We start from the raw sequence: 16,526 nt of genomic DNA, 5'->3' as shown, positions 1-16,526 counted from the left end.
CTGAAATTGCATCATGAAATCAGGGTTGGAGCCTTTCATATGGTAGTTATCTGAATAACTTAGACATTAACTTATTTAAGTCAGAGGCTTTTCAGGATTTAAATTCAAGTACAAAGAGAAGTGTGTGTGTGTGGGGGGGGAATCAGTCCCCTTGGAGCAGGGCTTAATCAGGAAGGTAATAAAAGCAGACAGACAAGCAAACGTTGCTTGGAAAACAGATGTCAATGCATAGGTAAATGAGCCGCTTCTTCCCAGGGCCTGAAAAAAAAAAAGAGAGAGAGAGAAAATGCACAGAAAGAAGAGCTTGGCCTGTCGCAGTCCTTCCCGTGTAGGAATGCTGCCCCTCTGGAGAATGAAACATGGGAAACCTGTGGTAACCGTCTTCCTAGCTCTCTGTCCTCGAAGAGCTCAGTTAAAACAGAACAAGCTCTTCTATGGATCACTTTCGAGGGCGGAGAAGAGATGGTGACTATTGAACTGCCAAAGCCAGTGAGGTGGTGCAGTGGCTCCTTGGGATGGTCATTATTTATTTTTATTCCACTCCTCCACCTGGGGCATGCGGAGTGGCTCAAGCCAGGGGAAATGGGATGCAGCCTTTCCTCACTAGTTCAATACCAAGCCAGCTTGATGTGGCTGGAAGTCGTTAGCATCTAACAGCCGTGCAGTGACTAGAGAGGTAGGAGTAGTTGGATCTTAGGACAGTCCCTTGTCCATGTTATAGAAGCCATCACAGCTGGCCCCCTTGTTAAAAGTCTGAGCAAAGTGGCCAATATCAAATGGTCCTGGAAATTGAGCTCAGCAGAGTTAATGCTCATTATCATGCTAGGATGGGGAAGTTTGCACTAGCACAGCCCTATGTCTGTCTGGGGAGGCAGAGGCCATTTCACATGCCAGGGCTGTCAAGCCAGCAGCAGTGATAACCTGCACTCATGTCACTCACAGTATCTCTTATCTCCACATATGACATATCTGAACCCCACTTTGCCCATAATTTCCCCAGGTTCCCAGCTGATTCCATGATCCTCACTTCAGAAGCAATGACTGCTCCCCTCCTTTGAAGGGCAGTTCCTCTAACTTACCATCCCCTTTCCTGACCCAGTAGATGGAAGTCTGCTCACACAGGGTTTGGATGGCTTCCCCCAAGCTTCCGGCATTTGCTTGTCTCCCCGGCAGGATCCCCAGGAACTCTCTGTAGTACTTGGTTTGATTATTCTGAAGCAGCAGCTGATTGACCTGAAAGGAATATCACAGCATGGCTTAGCACAGGAAAGAAAGTGTCATTTCAGAGACCCTCTAAGAGCAATCCCTAACCTAGTGGCAAGCAGAGACCTCTCTATGGACTCTCCCCTCTCACAGGGACCTTCCTTCTGGCTAGAAAGGACAGGATGAGCGATGGGTGGAACCCTTCTGAGAGGGGCAGGAGGGGTTTTCCCAGGAAGAGGCTTGCCCTCCTCCCAGGACGCTACCTCAGGGGAGGGGAGCTTGGATGTTGGTCTCCCACATTGACTCTGAGGCCTCCTGTGGGAAAGAGTCACTTTAAAACTAACAGCAAAGACCACATGAGAATGTCCCTTGGCCTTCCACCCAAGGATCTGCCAGTGCCTCCCAGACAATAATGAAGTCTCACACTATCCCTACTTACAGATGGGGAACCTGACACACACACACAGGTGAGACTCTCTCCCTCACCAGAGTATCCAGATGAGACCTTGAGGCCCCACACTGAGTGACTGGGAGAGTCAGGACTAAACCCAAGACAGACTGCTGTTTGCCTGCTGTGACCACCAGATGTGCTGCCTCGGGGGCTGTCACTCTTTCTTTAGTTTCATTTCACAATCCTGCAGAGGCCTTGAAGCCAGAAGAGGGCTTCTGCTGAAGGGTTCTCTTTCCTGGGTGCATTTTGTTGATGGTCTCAGGGGTCTCTCATTCCTCTGTTCGTTTATTCTAAATGGTCCGTATTATCCAGCGAGGGAGTGGGGGGAGGAAAGCAAAGGACGAGTCTGCGTTAAGCAGCCCCCATGAGCAAGGCAGTAAGGAAATCCAGCGCAGCCTGGCATCTGTTTTCTGACATTCAAAAAATAGGGCCCTCTGTCTTCTTGAAACAGAATCTGGCTTTCCCCTCTATTAAATCCATTAACATTTTGTTCAGAGGGTTGTTATACATCATTACTCAAAACTTATTTCACTGTTGATTTGCTAACAAAACCACCTTTGTGTCTTCGTCCTCAGAATTATTATTAGCAGGTAACAGAATCTGCCAAGCCAGTACAGTGGGACTGGGGTTTGTTAAAGTCCAGTTATTCACATCCCACGGCACACCACTGTCTTGCCCTTCCACCCCCCTCCTTATGTTTTGTACAAAAAATATTAAATCGCTATAAACTCAGTCGCCCACTTCCTCCCAGTGTCATTTGAACTGTTCTGTCACAATCCAACCTGGCTACCGGTGCAAGGCAGAATCGAGCAGCACTATTCTCTGAAGGAGAAATGCCAAAAAGTTCCTTTACAGCTGGAAGAGCTAGTGGTTCTGTTTAGCTTCACTTGCATCACCTTGGTTCAACGTATAAAAACGTTCACTAGGAAAACAAATCCACCCAGCAATGGGGTTTTAACAAGATTCTAGAGAGCCTTTCGGAAGCTGGTGTCCGTTCCTCCCCCAGCGGTTCAGCTACCCCTATGCAGGAATCATGTAACTGCTCACCCTGTGCTCAGATAGATTGAAAGATATCTGCACGTTCTCAAGCTCCCAATCGTCCATCTTCCGCAGGTAACATGCATTTTGATCTGCGGGTTTATAGCAGACATAGCCCTGTGCAAAACACAACACAGAACAGCGTATGTTTCATTGACACAGCACGTATGTACGCAGTGCTTATCTACAGCTAACACTTAATAGAAAGTCTTCCCTGTGTCCTGCATTGTTCTGCAAAGCAGCCGCCCGAGTGGCTGCCTTTCGACAGGAATGAACATAGCCCTGGAAATGGGGCGGGGGGAGATTTATTAGACACTGACTGTGGCTCACCAGTGGTATAGACAACAGTAGCTCTCCAACTGTGGTCCAAGGAGCACTTGGAAGCTGCCTGTAGAGAGCTAGCTGTCCTCCTTTCACCTGCTAAATTGCATTAGAAGAAAGGAAAGTACTAAATGGGCTTTGATACTTTTGCAAGCAATTAATCGCTGCAGTTGCCATAGGGGTGCCATGTGATCACCGCTGGGAAGGGAGGTGGGACTGGGCAATGATGAACAGGAATGGAGGTGGGGTCCCTGGGATTGTGAATGGGAGTCTGCGTAAGCTGGAATTAGAACTCATGAGTTCCAAAGTCCTGGTCCCCTACGCAGACCGCTTTGTCTCCATCACTCAAGGACATGCTGCAGAGTCCTTTCCCTGTTGCATGGTCAGCAATGCAGGGAAGATAGGGGATAAAACGGGGGTCATTATAATGACATGAGACAGCTCCCCATCTTGGACAGAGTCTTGGAACTCGAGCTGCGGTTTAGGTGGGAGTGCGCACTGCATGGCTTTCCAGTACAGCACAGCAGCCAGCTCCAAAGCCACCTCAGCTCTAGGATTTGTGTAAAAGCAGCTGATGTGCAGGGAGGAACGGGGCATCCCAGAGTCAGTGCTCTAAACAGTATGTATTACTGCCTCAGGCCGCCTGGATGAAGGGCCAATACCTGCCTCCCTGAAGCCTCTGAAAAGGAGAGTTAGAAAAAACAGCTGATCACCACCCCCTTGTCTGCACCTAGCTCTCAAACCAACAACGATCAGGCATACTTTAGTTGAAACTTTTCTCTGAGACGTTTACTCTTATAATTGCAAAGTCCCCCATTTCACTCAAAGAGATGGTAACACCAAGCAAAGCCCTCCTGCTCTGCTGCACTCACATTCTTGCTGTCGAACAAGACCACCGTTGTGTGGTTAGTTGGCGAAGTTACATGATAAGTAACAGTATTCTTGGACTTGTCAACAAAGGCCGACTGATTCGTCTGGGAGCCCTGGTGATTCTGAAACGTTAGCCGCACAATCTGCAAAACAGGCTGAGCACACACACACACACACACACAATGAGAGCAGAGGCTGCGCTCCCAGCCCCAAGGAGTGACGGGTTGGGATTGCAGCTACAGAGCCTGTGTGGGGATCAGTTGGCCCAAGGGAGGACCGCTTTCCTCTCTAATCATTCTCAGCCACTTGCTTCGGGGAACGTGGCCGTACTTTTCGCTCATTAGGAGACTAACCTCCCAGGACCTTTGCTTCCACATGTTCTTAGTCTGAGCTATTTAACAATGAACAGAGCTAAATGCAGACTCGGTCAGAGCAATGGGGCAAGCAGATTCCAGAGAAAAGGCCCTCCACCAGCCATTCAAACCGAGGGCATGTGAGCATGAGCACATGTGCTGGGCGCTATCTGGGGTGGGCGAGAGCTGGTCTCCGGCAGGGGGCCCCAACCATATGGGGCCTGAATTGCAGCTGGAAGCAAATATGGAGCCAGTGCGGGAGCAAGGAGCAGCAGCATAACATAGGCCAGGCCAGCTCCACGACAGACAATGCAGGGGATAGTTACACCAGGGCTGCCCCTTGCACCCATGCAGATATTCACCCTAATGGAGGGCAGCGTATTCGCTGGCAGAGGGGAAGCGCTGGATCCCAGCGAGGCTCCCAAGGAGCTCCGTCAAATGGAGGATGCCGAAGGGAGGTGCCTCACTGCTCACCTGTTCCCCACCAGCACTGCTCGCTGTGTGGGTGCACAGACCCTCTATGGCTCTCCTAGTGGCAGGAAGTTGTAATCACACATGTAATCTGCTTAGAAGAGAACAAGCACCTACTGCCTTTATTAACAAATGGGATAGCGAGACTCCTTTGATGTAACCGTCCCCGGCAGACGAGTTCTCCCCAGATGTAAATAGCACACCAGGCTGTGTGCATCAGTCTTGAAACACCCCCCCCCCCCCCCCACTTGGACACTACTGTGATACTGTGGCTTCTGAAATGCATTTATTAAGGGCTGCTATTGGCAGGTCACCTTAAAAGGGACAATGGGGCAGATTAATCCCTGATCTCAGCTCATTGACTGCAGCAGAGTTTCATGAGGGGCAAGGGCAGAGAAGACAAATCAGTGCCCTCGGAACAAGGACATGCTCCACCCCCATAGCCACAGCCCCACCTCCTCCCAGAGAGGCAAGGGCCATGGCACGGGACCCTTTTTTCCTTCCCAGGAGCAACAGCAAGAGCTTTGCTCTCTCCCAGAGTGGGGCAGCAAGCATTCCCTATTACTTAAACCCATTAGCTGGGGTGCATCTGCTCAGGTGGGAGGGGCTGTTGCACTCTTCTGTCACACAAGGAAACCTTAGCTGGGGAGGCCTCCAGAGCAAAGGGTCTTAGAGTTAACACCTCCCTGAGCTGAGTGGGACAGTACATACCTCTGAGAGTTGGTTTTTTTTAGGCTCTCTGCAGACTCAAGCACGCATGACTTGGGATAGTCACGCTTGGATTATGTTTTCAAACACTTATTAGTAACCATAAAGGGCTCGAAATGTACTTTTTAAAAAAAAAAAAACAAAGAAAGAAAAGAACAAAAAGAAAACAGATTCTGATGTAGTCACATGAATCCAAAAGATGGGCTCTCGGCACAGGCCTCCGGTGCTGGTTCCTTAATCTGGTCCTGACCAGGGTGAAATTGGCCACACTTGTTTTTATTTGATTTCTTAACTAGGAGCAAACATCAATATTTTTCTTTTTTTTTTTTTTACCCTTGATCTTTTGTCTGTCAGATTATTGAAAAGAAAGAAAAAATGTATTCCCCTCCATCCAGACTCTCACTGGGATTACAGAGAGTTATGTTGTTATTGCTGGGAGGCAGCATTTAGTATGAGAGATTAAAATATCAGGAACAGTTAAGAAAAATTGGATGTCTGCTCTCACCAAGGTAAAAGGCATTCTTTGGACAAAATTCTGACCTGTGTAATCCTACTGACTCCAAGTGTAATTGAGGGCAGAATTTGACAACATGAGCTCAAGCAACTGGCAAAACTTCCTGGATATTTATAAGTAACTGTATATTTGTTGTATTTGATCTTTTGTAAAAAGAGGAAGAAAAAAAAATTGTGGAAGGTTTCTTCTCCCCCCCTGCCAGATCAACTTCAATATATTCCCAAAGGAAATTGAACTTTGTATCTGGAACCATAATGAATTAATTCCTTACCTTGGTAGTCCTATGGGTAAAGCTGAAAATTACCACCACACTGATGCTGACAATGGCGAAAAACAAGATTCCAGACAAGATGACCCAAAGTATCCTGGAAGGAGTTTTAGATTTTGCCAGGGGTCTTCTCTCCTAGGAGCCAAGACACAGATCAATAAATAAGAAAGCAAATGGAGTTAAACATCCCAGCGTCATTTATTCGTTTAAGTTGCAGAAGTGAAGTATTGCTCATGAAAGGTGCTGGATGGGCAACGCTGTGGATTAAAGGCAAAGTGTTAGGGCTTGTCTATATGGGAGAAACTGGCCAGCAGAACTTCCAAAGCAGAGTAATGATACTGGAACAGAGTTACTTTTATTCTGGAATAGAGCGTGTCTACATGGGACATTATACCAACATAGCCATACTGGTATAATTATACCATTATAGTTCTGTCAGTAATTTCCCCATGTAGATAGGAAGCCCTTAAAATGTTTGTACAGTTATTTGAACCGACCAGGCTTCCTGAGTGGAAAGGCTGCTATCTTACTTTTTTACCATGGGGAAGATTTAGAAGAAAAACATTTTAGTATTAAATGCCATTGTTTTGTTTTGTTTAGAAATTCCCTGTACACTGCACCGATTGGCCATTGCCTCTCTTTCACAAAAGATAGTTGCTTATATTTTATTTTTCTGGGACAGTTTTTACTTAAAGCAAAAAAATCTTAACAAACAAAGTCAGATGGGTATTTCTAATGTTTCCACAGTACGTTTTGATACACAGAGCATTTTCATTACTACATGGAAAAGGTTCAGTCTCACTTTTATGCTTGTGTTTGAAATACTTTGGTAGTAATTTCATCATAGATTGTAAACAAAGCACGTTACACCAAGAAAATACAATAGAAGAATGCAGATTTATTAAAAAAATAACCTGTTTCTCAGGCTCTGAAGCACAGGGATAAATCAAATAATTTCAGGCAAGTAGATCTGTTAGAATCAAACAGTAAATGAACTTTTAAAAGTTCATCAAGTTGTTAGAATGTATATTTTTAAACACATACTTTACAGTTGATGATCTACTGTATATTCTAGCAAAATGCATTAAATGTTAAATCACCCACAGGATGTAATAGAAAAGATACTTAAATTCAAAAGCCTGTTTGAATATAAATTTGTACAAGAGTTATTGATATGAGATTTTCAATAGCAAGTGAAATTTCCCTGGATTGCAGGGGCAGCTTTACACAGACACATGGACAAGGGAAACCTCGTATAATGAAGGTCTAATGAAGTTCTATTTTTCACAGCGCTCTTTCCTCTAACTCTGCACATTCCAACTGACTTGCAATATGCATTTTATGATGGATTGGTATCACTCATTTGATTTCACTTCAAGCATGTCCCTGGATCCTAGTTCATCTCATCAAGTATCGGGGGGTAGCCGTGTTAGTCTGTATCCACAAAAACAACAAGGAGTCCGGTGGCACCTTAAAGACGAACAGATTTATTTGGGCATAAGCTTTTGTGGGTAAAGAACCTCACTTCTTCAGATGCTATGTACAGAGGGGCATCTGCAACAAACCCGCAGATGATATAATTCCAACAGGTTTACAGGAGCTAAGATTTTAGTCCAACTAGTTGAGTTAGTGAGATAGGCATTTTGGAAATGCTGAGCACTCACAAATATCACGTTAGTCTGTGAGAGCGGCAGGTGCTCAGCACCTTGGAAAGTCTGGTAACCCCCATTCCAACAACCTGTGAAAACACAGAACTAAGGACTGTGGGGAGGCAACTGGTCCTGGGGTCCCTGGTCTGGGTGCTGCAGGCTGTGCCCTGACAGAAGGGATACTTACTGCAGAGGTGGCGTTGCCAGCACTGCTCCTTTCCGCCTCCATCCTTCCAGTCTAGACGCAGCCCTTGCTCCTGCGGCTCCGTCTCCTGATAATGTACAGATTGTGCATGATCAGAACCCTCTGAATGCAGCTGGAAATGAAGAATGTGTCCATCACAGCCAAACAGAATCCCTACCCCAGCCTCTCAGCTCAGAGAAACCCACGTGGAGGCTGAAACTTTAGATCCAGTAAATGGGGGAAAAACAGATACTGTGGAGAGATACTGTCATTGGCGTAAAGATGCGCTTCCTGCCTCCCCTTGTGATTCAGCTGAAGGTATTCAGTTGGAACACAATCACGGGCTTTGTGCAGGGCCTTCTGTGTTATCCAGCCACACTTATGGCAACTGCCAAGTCTTATTTATTAGGGGAAAATGAAAATGAATAGGGGAGAGCAGCCATTTGCCCTTGTTATCTAATTACTTTTACATTTCAAAGTGAATGTAATGCTGGTCAGATAGCTCTGGGAGGCTGAAGTCAAACTGTTTATCTCTAGGTCTGATCAGGATGAATTGATTTAAATCAAAGCTATTTCAAGCATGTTTTGCATTTGTACTTTTTAGTTCTTTTCCTAAGGAAAGGTTGATTCTCATTGGTTGGTAATCCTTGAAACAAGTTGATTTGCAACTAAATATAGCTTTTACACCAAACTGCTGCTTCTTTTTGCTAACCAAAAGAATACAATAGATCTATCCACCTTTAAGATATTATACAGCTTAAGGTACATTTATTCAGATTCTTAATGTTTACATTTAAGAAGTTAGATTATGAATAATTTCTTTCTAGTGGTTTGTATGAATATTCAAATTCCATTTAAAAGGACAAAACAGCATTTTTCAAAAAAATTAATAAAACTACCTTAAATGTGCTGGATCCAGAAGAAAAATGTTGATCAAAACATTATTTAATAAATCAGTTTTAAGTGCAAAAGAAGTATCTGTAATTAGTGAATTGAACTGATGGTTTCTGGTCATCACACCCTTCAAGATTTTAGATCTAGTAGATCTCATCCTCTCATATTTAGTTTTTTCCCCATAGATTGGAAGAGAAAAACAAGCTTTTTAAACTGCCAATTGGTTTATAACTATGAATGATCTAAGTCATTGACCTGAACTAGTTGAATAAATTGAAATGAAGAAAACATTCTCTCTGCACCTGCAGAAGAGGCTATGGGTGTCAGAAGTTGATTTAGCACGTTAACGAACTCTGGTTCCAGGTGCTTAGCCAGTGACTTCCAGCAGTTCAGTGATTTGACTCTTTAAAATTGGCAGCAAATAAGTACAGCTAAATATTATTTGTGTATTTAATTTAAATAGTTTTAACAGACTATCGTAAGTTTAGGCCTCAACATAGGTTAATTTCAAATTTAATTTTAAATAGATTTTAAAAAAATTATTTCAAAAAATCATTATTTACATTGATTTTTATTCACCCAGAGACTGATGCAGCACAGGTCATCGCAGTACAGATTTGCCCCAGGCTCCAGCTATGTATCTCAGCTACTTTAATGAGCTTAGTCCAGTTCCCAGTGAAGAGGTACCTGCATTGCAAAGCTACCACCACTACCAATCAGCCTCCCTGGCAGCCAAAGACGACAGGATCCGTATGTTCTAGTACAGGGGTAGGCAACCTTTCAGAAGTGGTGTGCCGAGTCTTCATTTATTCACTCTAATTTAAGGTTTCGCGTGCCAGTAATACATTGTAACGTTTTTAGGTCTCTTTCTATAAGTCTATAATATATAACTAAACTATTGTTGTATGTAAAGTAAATAAGGTTTTTAAAATGTTTAAGAAGCTTCATTTAAAATTAAATTAAAATGCAGAGCCCCCCGGACCGGTGGCCAGGACCTGGGCAGTGTGAGTGCCACTGAAAATCAGCTCACGTGCCGCCTTCGGCACGCGTGCCATAGGTTGCCTACCCCTAGGTATACAGCTTTTCCTATTGGATGTCAGTTTTATAAGTTGACTGATACTAGGTATTGTGTATCCCTGTAGGGATAGCTAGAGCTCAGAAATGTGGCCACATCAAGCCCAACCTCTATTATAATAAATGCTATGGGCTTCATCATGGCCCTATAGAGGACCTCTTTAAAGCAGATCTTACACAAGTAAGACTTTTGTACGTCATACAACCACCAGTTTACCCAGAGATCTAGAAGAGTAATGCAGCAGTTTCCTTGTACTCCTAACAACCCTGAGCAGGCTGTCTTGAATTTTCATAACAAGTTTGGGATAAGGCTAAGTCTTACTGCAGGAGCAAGTCCAAGATGGCTGGTCATTGGGTTTTTCATTTCTTTTGAAGCACCTGGCCTGCCTCCCACATTGCTTCTCAATGTTTGATTGTGCAGGGGAGCAAAGAGGGCTTCACCCTTGTTATCTAGGACCCACTAGTTTGTTAGAAAGATAGAAAAAGGGAAACTGACAGTGGAGAGAGTTGTGCTTCTTCTCATTCTATTGTTACTTCTGTATGGCTTGAAAATTCAGAGAAGACAGCGTGAAGTTAATGTACTAGAAATCAAGGATACAAAGTGCTCGAGTGACACATAATTAAGAAAGCATGCCTACGTTCTGCTACAGCCAGAGAGTTACCTGGCCACTTTTCTCATTCCTTTCAAGTTTTAAAAGTAGGAAGAGGAAATAACTCTTCAGCACATGCTGGCATTGTGAAATACCGTGGCACAATAACATGTTCCTTAAAGGAAGTAGCTTCAGCTCTGATGAAGAAAGAGTAGGCAGTGATGCAATTTAACCACACTGGTTAGTTCTGCAAGAGTAACTACTGACCAACATTGTAACACTTTCACTCTACCCTTCTTTCAAACAAGTTTATACCAAATATATGCTCTCAGAGATAGAAAAGTCAAGTGAAAACTTTCACAAACTATTCTAATTTATCTGAACAAAAAGGGGCAGGAACCTGCTTAGCAAGATATTTTGTTTGAAAATGCAAGAATGTGAAAATGCTACCCAGGTCAGAGGCTTCTACAACACACTCATTGCTGGATCTAGGTATTGAAAATGGAGAATAAGATTGAGAGAATATTAGTTCTAAAAAATAGAGTTAGCAATATAACTGCATATGTATTTCACCGCTTTAGATGCAATATTTCATGTTGTTGTAACATTACATGTAAACACAGAACAGACCACAGAAACAATGAGAAAAGCCAGAGGAAAAACAGGTTTGTAAGTTTAATGTAAATTCAAGTATAGTATTGACAACTCCAACAAAATTTATATGGAGACTCTTTAAGCATAATAAATGCTTTCACCAATACAGTTCCACAATACTTGGGGAAAGACAGAATGAATAGAGGTAATGGTGCCATTGTATAGGTGTAGTTCTCAACAGGGATAATGTGCAGCTGTTACATGGTTTAATATGACACTGATATTTACTCCTTTACTTAACATTTTCCTGAATCTCTATAGAATTTGATAAGTACAAGTCTCGAAAATAAATCAAAGAACATATTGTATCTGAAGTCTTCCCTAACTGCAATAAACCCACTATGTCCCACTACATTAACTAGTGTCAAGAACAAATTCTACATGACACAGGCATTTCAGCTAGAAGCCTTTTGAGGCTTACAAAGGAGACATAATAGAGGGTAGAGATATGACTAATGCCTCTTCCACACTTCCAGAGTTACAGATGAATGCTGACATTAATTTATAACTAGCCTTTTGTAAGGGTTTTTACAGCTCATATCCTGGTAACACTGAAAGATATTATGAACTGCACAATTATTGCTGTATGAACAAGATGATACATTTACATGTTTCAAGTGTTTAAGTACGAGGAAATGGAACTAATATACACTGCCAGACTTGTTCAAACTGAACAATGAGAGAGAAATTAAAACACAGACTCTCCTTCAATTACCAATAGAACTTCTGTGGAATAACGGAACACGCAATTTGCATATCTGATTACTTGAGTTATTTTTTAAACACAAAAGCTAAAAATATTCATTGTGGAGGTTAGTGCAGCAAGAACAAAAGCTATCTGGAGGCCTATTTTAAAGTTGCGAAGCAAAATAACCTGAGCATTCATTCTTACCTAGGCAAGTAGCTGGTGTCAGGCCCTCACACTAGCTCTGCAAGGAAGGTATTAACATCAGAAATGTAAAGGAAGCACCATGCTGTTCCAGTACTTAACCACTATTCCACACAAAATAAGCCCAGGGAGTAATATATATATACACACCGTGTACTATACAGATTCCTCAAAGGAGGAGCAGATTTAGAGTTTACACAGCTGAAGCCCAGGCAAACATTTGTTTTGATATTGAGGGACTGGGGAGTTCTAAGGATGATCACAACTGACTTTTTTTAAGTACCAGTTGATGTAATTCTTTCTTGCAAATGGTATTAATGTAGGACAGTTCTGTGTGATTACACTTACTGCATTATCTCATTAGTATGCAAGTGCCTTTAAAAATTAATCCTTAATAAAGAGTGAAGAACATTCCTCATATCCTTCCTTTTGGGAAACAAGATAAATTCTCAATATATTATGTTTAATGTATACTTTAAATACATTTCTGATATATATTTAGTGTCAGTCAGGGTAATTACTTTATATACCACACATACTTTACATATACATCCAATATTTGGACAAATACAACATACAGAAGATACCATTAATATACTTTGCATGTAGAACCGGTCCAGTTTGTATCACAACTGCAATTCATATGATCAAATACAGGACAGATATTTGAATTGCTCTCCCTTGAAGTTACACCTGCAATAGGCTGCACATCTAGAACAGGACCTGAGTAAGCATCAAGAATCCAGCATGGGACCAAATTCTAACTGAGCCAGCCTGTGCAAGCATAGGAGAAGAGAGCCATTAGACAGCTATACCAAAGAGTTAATTCCCTGAATAATCAAGTCTGAGCTACGGTTTGTCCATCAAAACATACCGCAAGGTTGGTTTGTTTTTTTAAGTCTATTCTATTTTCCTTAACCCAGTCCAGCAAAACAATACCCTGACACCTCATATTGCAAACATTTTGATGTACTTGTTGGCTTTAAAAACCACAAGAAGACTGGGTTACACTATAATGCCCTCTTCATTTCAAAGTGCATTTTAAAAACAAGATTTGTAAACAAAATTATCGTAGGACTCAAACTGAAGGTTAAAAGCTAACCGTTTGCAATTGCAAGTGGTGTCACACTGTGTGTGTATTAAAGTAATGAGTGGTGATATTAGCTACTGCCCTTCACTAACGTGGGTACCTTTCCGGGAGTTGGAGAGGTTTTTGCTATTTTAATCCTCAAGTGCAGGAAGAAGGTCAGCTATGCTATCAACATAGTAATCAGGAACCAGGCTTTTCCTGGAAGGGCAGTCACTCTCCTGGTGACCTTTGACTTCTTCCAGAGTAGTGACTCCAGTGAGAGTCAAGAGGGTGGTGAGGCCGCAGTTATTGCCCATAAGGATGTCTGTGTCCAGTCGATCTCCCACCATGATGGTACGAGCAGGATCGATCTTGAACTCACTTGCCAAGCACTCGAAAATGTATTGGCTGGGCTTGCCTATGATGAACGCCTCACGTTCTGCTGCCATCTCCACTGCTTTCACAAGACAGCCAGTCCCTAAAGGCAGAAGAGAAAAACTAAGTGAAATATAGGACAGGACTTGTGGTACCCAGATGAGCCAGTGCTGTACTGCATGGTATTTCAGAAGTGTAACCCCACAGTATTAAAGACCTAATAATGGGCAAGAGGCAGCTTGCCTGGTGCAGATTAAGGCAGAGTAGGGAAGTCCAACCCCTCCCTCTCATTTTATAAAATATTTTAATTTGCAATAATTAAGAGGAGGTTGCTGAGCTACCCCGCCAGCGACGCCATGCAGAATGACTGCAGACCTCACTGCTGTGCCTGCATTCCACCAGATCCCCAGTCGACTGCAAAAGGTAGGGTGCTTGCACGTTACTGCAACAGAAGAGGGTTTAGAGTAAAGGTTTTTCTAGAAAATCCAGTTCTGTGACTGAACAGGTGAAATGAGGGCCACAGGCAGTGTTCCCTCAAATTTTTTACATCCACGTGCGGAATAAATTTTGTTATGTGCACCAATATGGAGGTGATGTGTGACACATCACCTTCATATTGGTGTACATAACAAAATTCATGTGGTGGGGGTGGGGCCGAGTGATTCGGAGTGCGGGAGGCTGGGGCAGGGGTGCGTGAGGGCTCTGGCTGGGGTAGGGGTGCGTGAGGGCTCTGGCTGGGGTTGCAGGGTCTGGGGTGGGGCCGGGGATGAAGGGTTCAGGCTGCCCTGGGGCTGTGGTGGGGAGAGAGGACTCCCCCCAGCCCTTCCCCCCGGCTGCGGCTCAGAGCCCCTGCACTGGGGCCAACGGGGAGGGGCGCCTCTCCCCCTGGCCGCGGCCCAGAGCCCCTGCACTGGGGCCAACGGGGAGGGGCGCCTCTCCCCGCAGCCCGGAGCCCCTGTGCGGGGCTTAATAGGCAGCTGTGCAGCCACGCAGCTTAGAGGGAACTTAGGCCACAAGTCAGCCAGGGTCAAACCCCTCAAGCTTCTCACATTCCAGAATACTCCAGATTTAGATTGCCTCATTTGCTCTGACTGGAATTGGAAAGATTCTACCTGTGTGTTCAACCATAGAGATCAGGCTGCTAGGGACCACTGGCCCCAACAGATCCAGGCTCCACTAGGGAACAGGGCAGCCCTGAACCATGGAGCCAGTGCGGTCCCCAACCACCTAGCATCAGAGTGCTGGTTTCTACATAGCTGTAATCAGTGGACTGTATCCAGGAAAGACACCTGTCCCCAAAACTTGTACTGGCATCGAGAGGCCCATATACAAGCAGCATAGGTGTCCCCCCACATTCTTTAACAAAATACAGCAGAGGAGATTCAATTGAAGCATAAAGTCATACAAGCTGTAGGTACTGCCATCACATCCATACCTCTTGCAACAAAGAGAGAAGGGTGAAGAAACTAAATAAGAAGCTACAGAATGCGAAGTAGGGATGCATGTTGTTCAGGAAAGCACTTTTCACTCACTACAACTTGGGGGTGGGCTGGAGAGCAAAGGAGTTGATGCCAGGGCAAAGGGACATCTAGAGTAGGACCCACAAAGGGTCTTCCAGGGGAAGAATATGGAGAATAACTGAATGGCCCTTTTCTCATTCCAATGTTGGAGTGAAGTAGGCTGGATGTGCCACAGAGCTGTGTGACAGCTCTGAGCGTCAGCACATGGCCTGGTCGAGGGGGTTACAGATGGGGCACAGAAATGTAACAGGTGTGACATCAGGGGCCACAACATTGCCTGCCCAAGGAGACTGCAGACAGGCATGGAGCTGTGTGACAGCTGTGACCCAAGGGGGCCAGCACATCACCTGGCCAAGGGGATGGTGGATGGGGCACAGAGCTGCGTGACAGCTGTGACTCCAAGTACCAGTGCACTGGCCAGCTGAGGGGCTGCAGACGTGGCACTAAACTCACAATGGGGACATATTTTTGGTGATATTTCAAGCCCCAACCACCCACGCAAAAATCCATGTTCCAGGCCGAGGCCAGGGCCGACCCGCCTCCATCGGGAGCGGCCTGAGGGGACACATCGCCCCCCCCCCCCCCACGAGGAGCGGGACAGGAGGCCTGCCGACGCAGCCACGCACCGGGGATGGCGGCGCCGCCCTCCAGCGGCAGGCGGTGGTCGCGGTTGGTGCCCACCAGCAGGCAGTCGGGGCCGCCCCGCAGCAGGTAGCGCAGCGCCAGGCACAGCTTGGCGTAGCAGAAGTGCTCGTCGAAGCCCACCAGCACGGCGCGCACGGACGGATCCAGCGGCGCGCGGGTCCAGTCAGCGGGGCCGGGCCCGGGCAGGGCGGCGGGGCCGGGCCCCAGGTGCGGGACGCCGACGGCCCGCAGCTCGGCGCTGAGGGCCGGGCTGCCCAGCACGTAGGCGGCGGCGTCGGGCGGCAGGGCCTGGCTGAGGTAGCGGGCGGCGCAGTAGGCCGAGCCGAAGACCTGGCGGGGCTCGGCCGGGGGGAAGCCCAGGCGCCGCAGCTTCTCGGCGTAGGCGTCTCGCGTGCGGCTGCTGTTGTTGGTCACGTAGTAGAGGCGCTTGGCCCGGGCCTGCAGGCGGCTCAGCACGGCCGGCGCGCCCGCCACCGCCGCGTCGCCCCGCCACAGCACCCCGTCGCAGTCGAACAGCAGCGTGTCCGCCGCGCCCAGCACCTCCCGGGCCGCGGCCGGCTCCAGCCGCAGGCACCGCCGCGCCGAGCCCTCCGCCATGGTCTGACTGAGTGACCCTCTCACCTCAGCGGGCCGGCCGGCGCGCGCGCGCTGTGCGCAGGCCCCCGCCCAGGCCGCGGACTATTGGGTAGCCGGGCACGGAGCTCCGCCCTCGCTTCTGCCCATTGGGCAAATTACCAAGGGAGGCCCGCCCCCGCCGTTGTTCGTTGGGGGACCTGGCATGGAGTC

At 46.0% G+C, this 16,526-nt stretch overlaps 2 protein-coding genes across 2 annotated transcripts; both read right to left on the bottom strand.

Annotated features, from left to right (window-relative positions):
• Positions 1–20: 20 nt before the first annotated feature.
• Positions 21–8,075, bottom strand: BRICD5 (BRICHOS domain containing 5). The gene is made up of 6 exons (XM_065411591.1): positions 8,034–8,075; positions 6,201–6,332; positions 3,886–4,038; positions 2,702–2,809; positions 1,080–1,233; positions 21–258 (listed from the first exon to the last, which is right to left on the bottom strand). Exons 1-6 carry the CDS (start codon positions 8,073–8,075, stop codon positions 164–166), a joined length of 684 nt encoding a protein of 227 aa, XP_065267663.1. The 3' UTR covers positions 21–163.
• Positions 8,076–13,187: 5,112 nt separating this feature from the next.
• PGP (phosphoglycolate phosphatase) lies at positions 13,188–16,337 on the bottom strand. The gene is made up of 2 exons (XM_065411806.1): positions 15,722–16,337; positions 13,188–13,678 (listed from the first exon to the last, which is right to left on the bottom strand). The coding sequence occupies exons 1-2, from the start codon at positions 16,335–16,337 to the stop codon at positions 13,353–13,355; spliced, it is 942 nt and encodes a 313-aa protein (XP_065267878.1). The 3' UTR covers positions 13,188–13,352.
• Positions 16,338–16,526: the final 189 nt, after the last annotated feature.

Source organism: Emys orbicularis, chromosome 10 (assembly GCF_028017835.1).
Source record: "Emys orbicularis isolate rEmyOrb1 chromosome 10, rEmyOrb1.hap1, whole genome shotgun sequence".
NCBI lineage: Eukaryota > Metazoa > Chordata > Testudines > Emydidae > Emys > Emys orbicularis.
The sequence above is the reverse complement of the archived record's forward strand: the minus strand, read 5'-3'. Positions and strand labels throughout refer to the sequence as shown.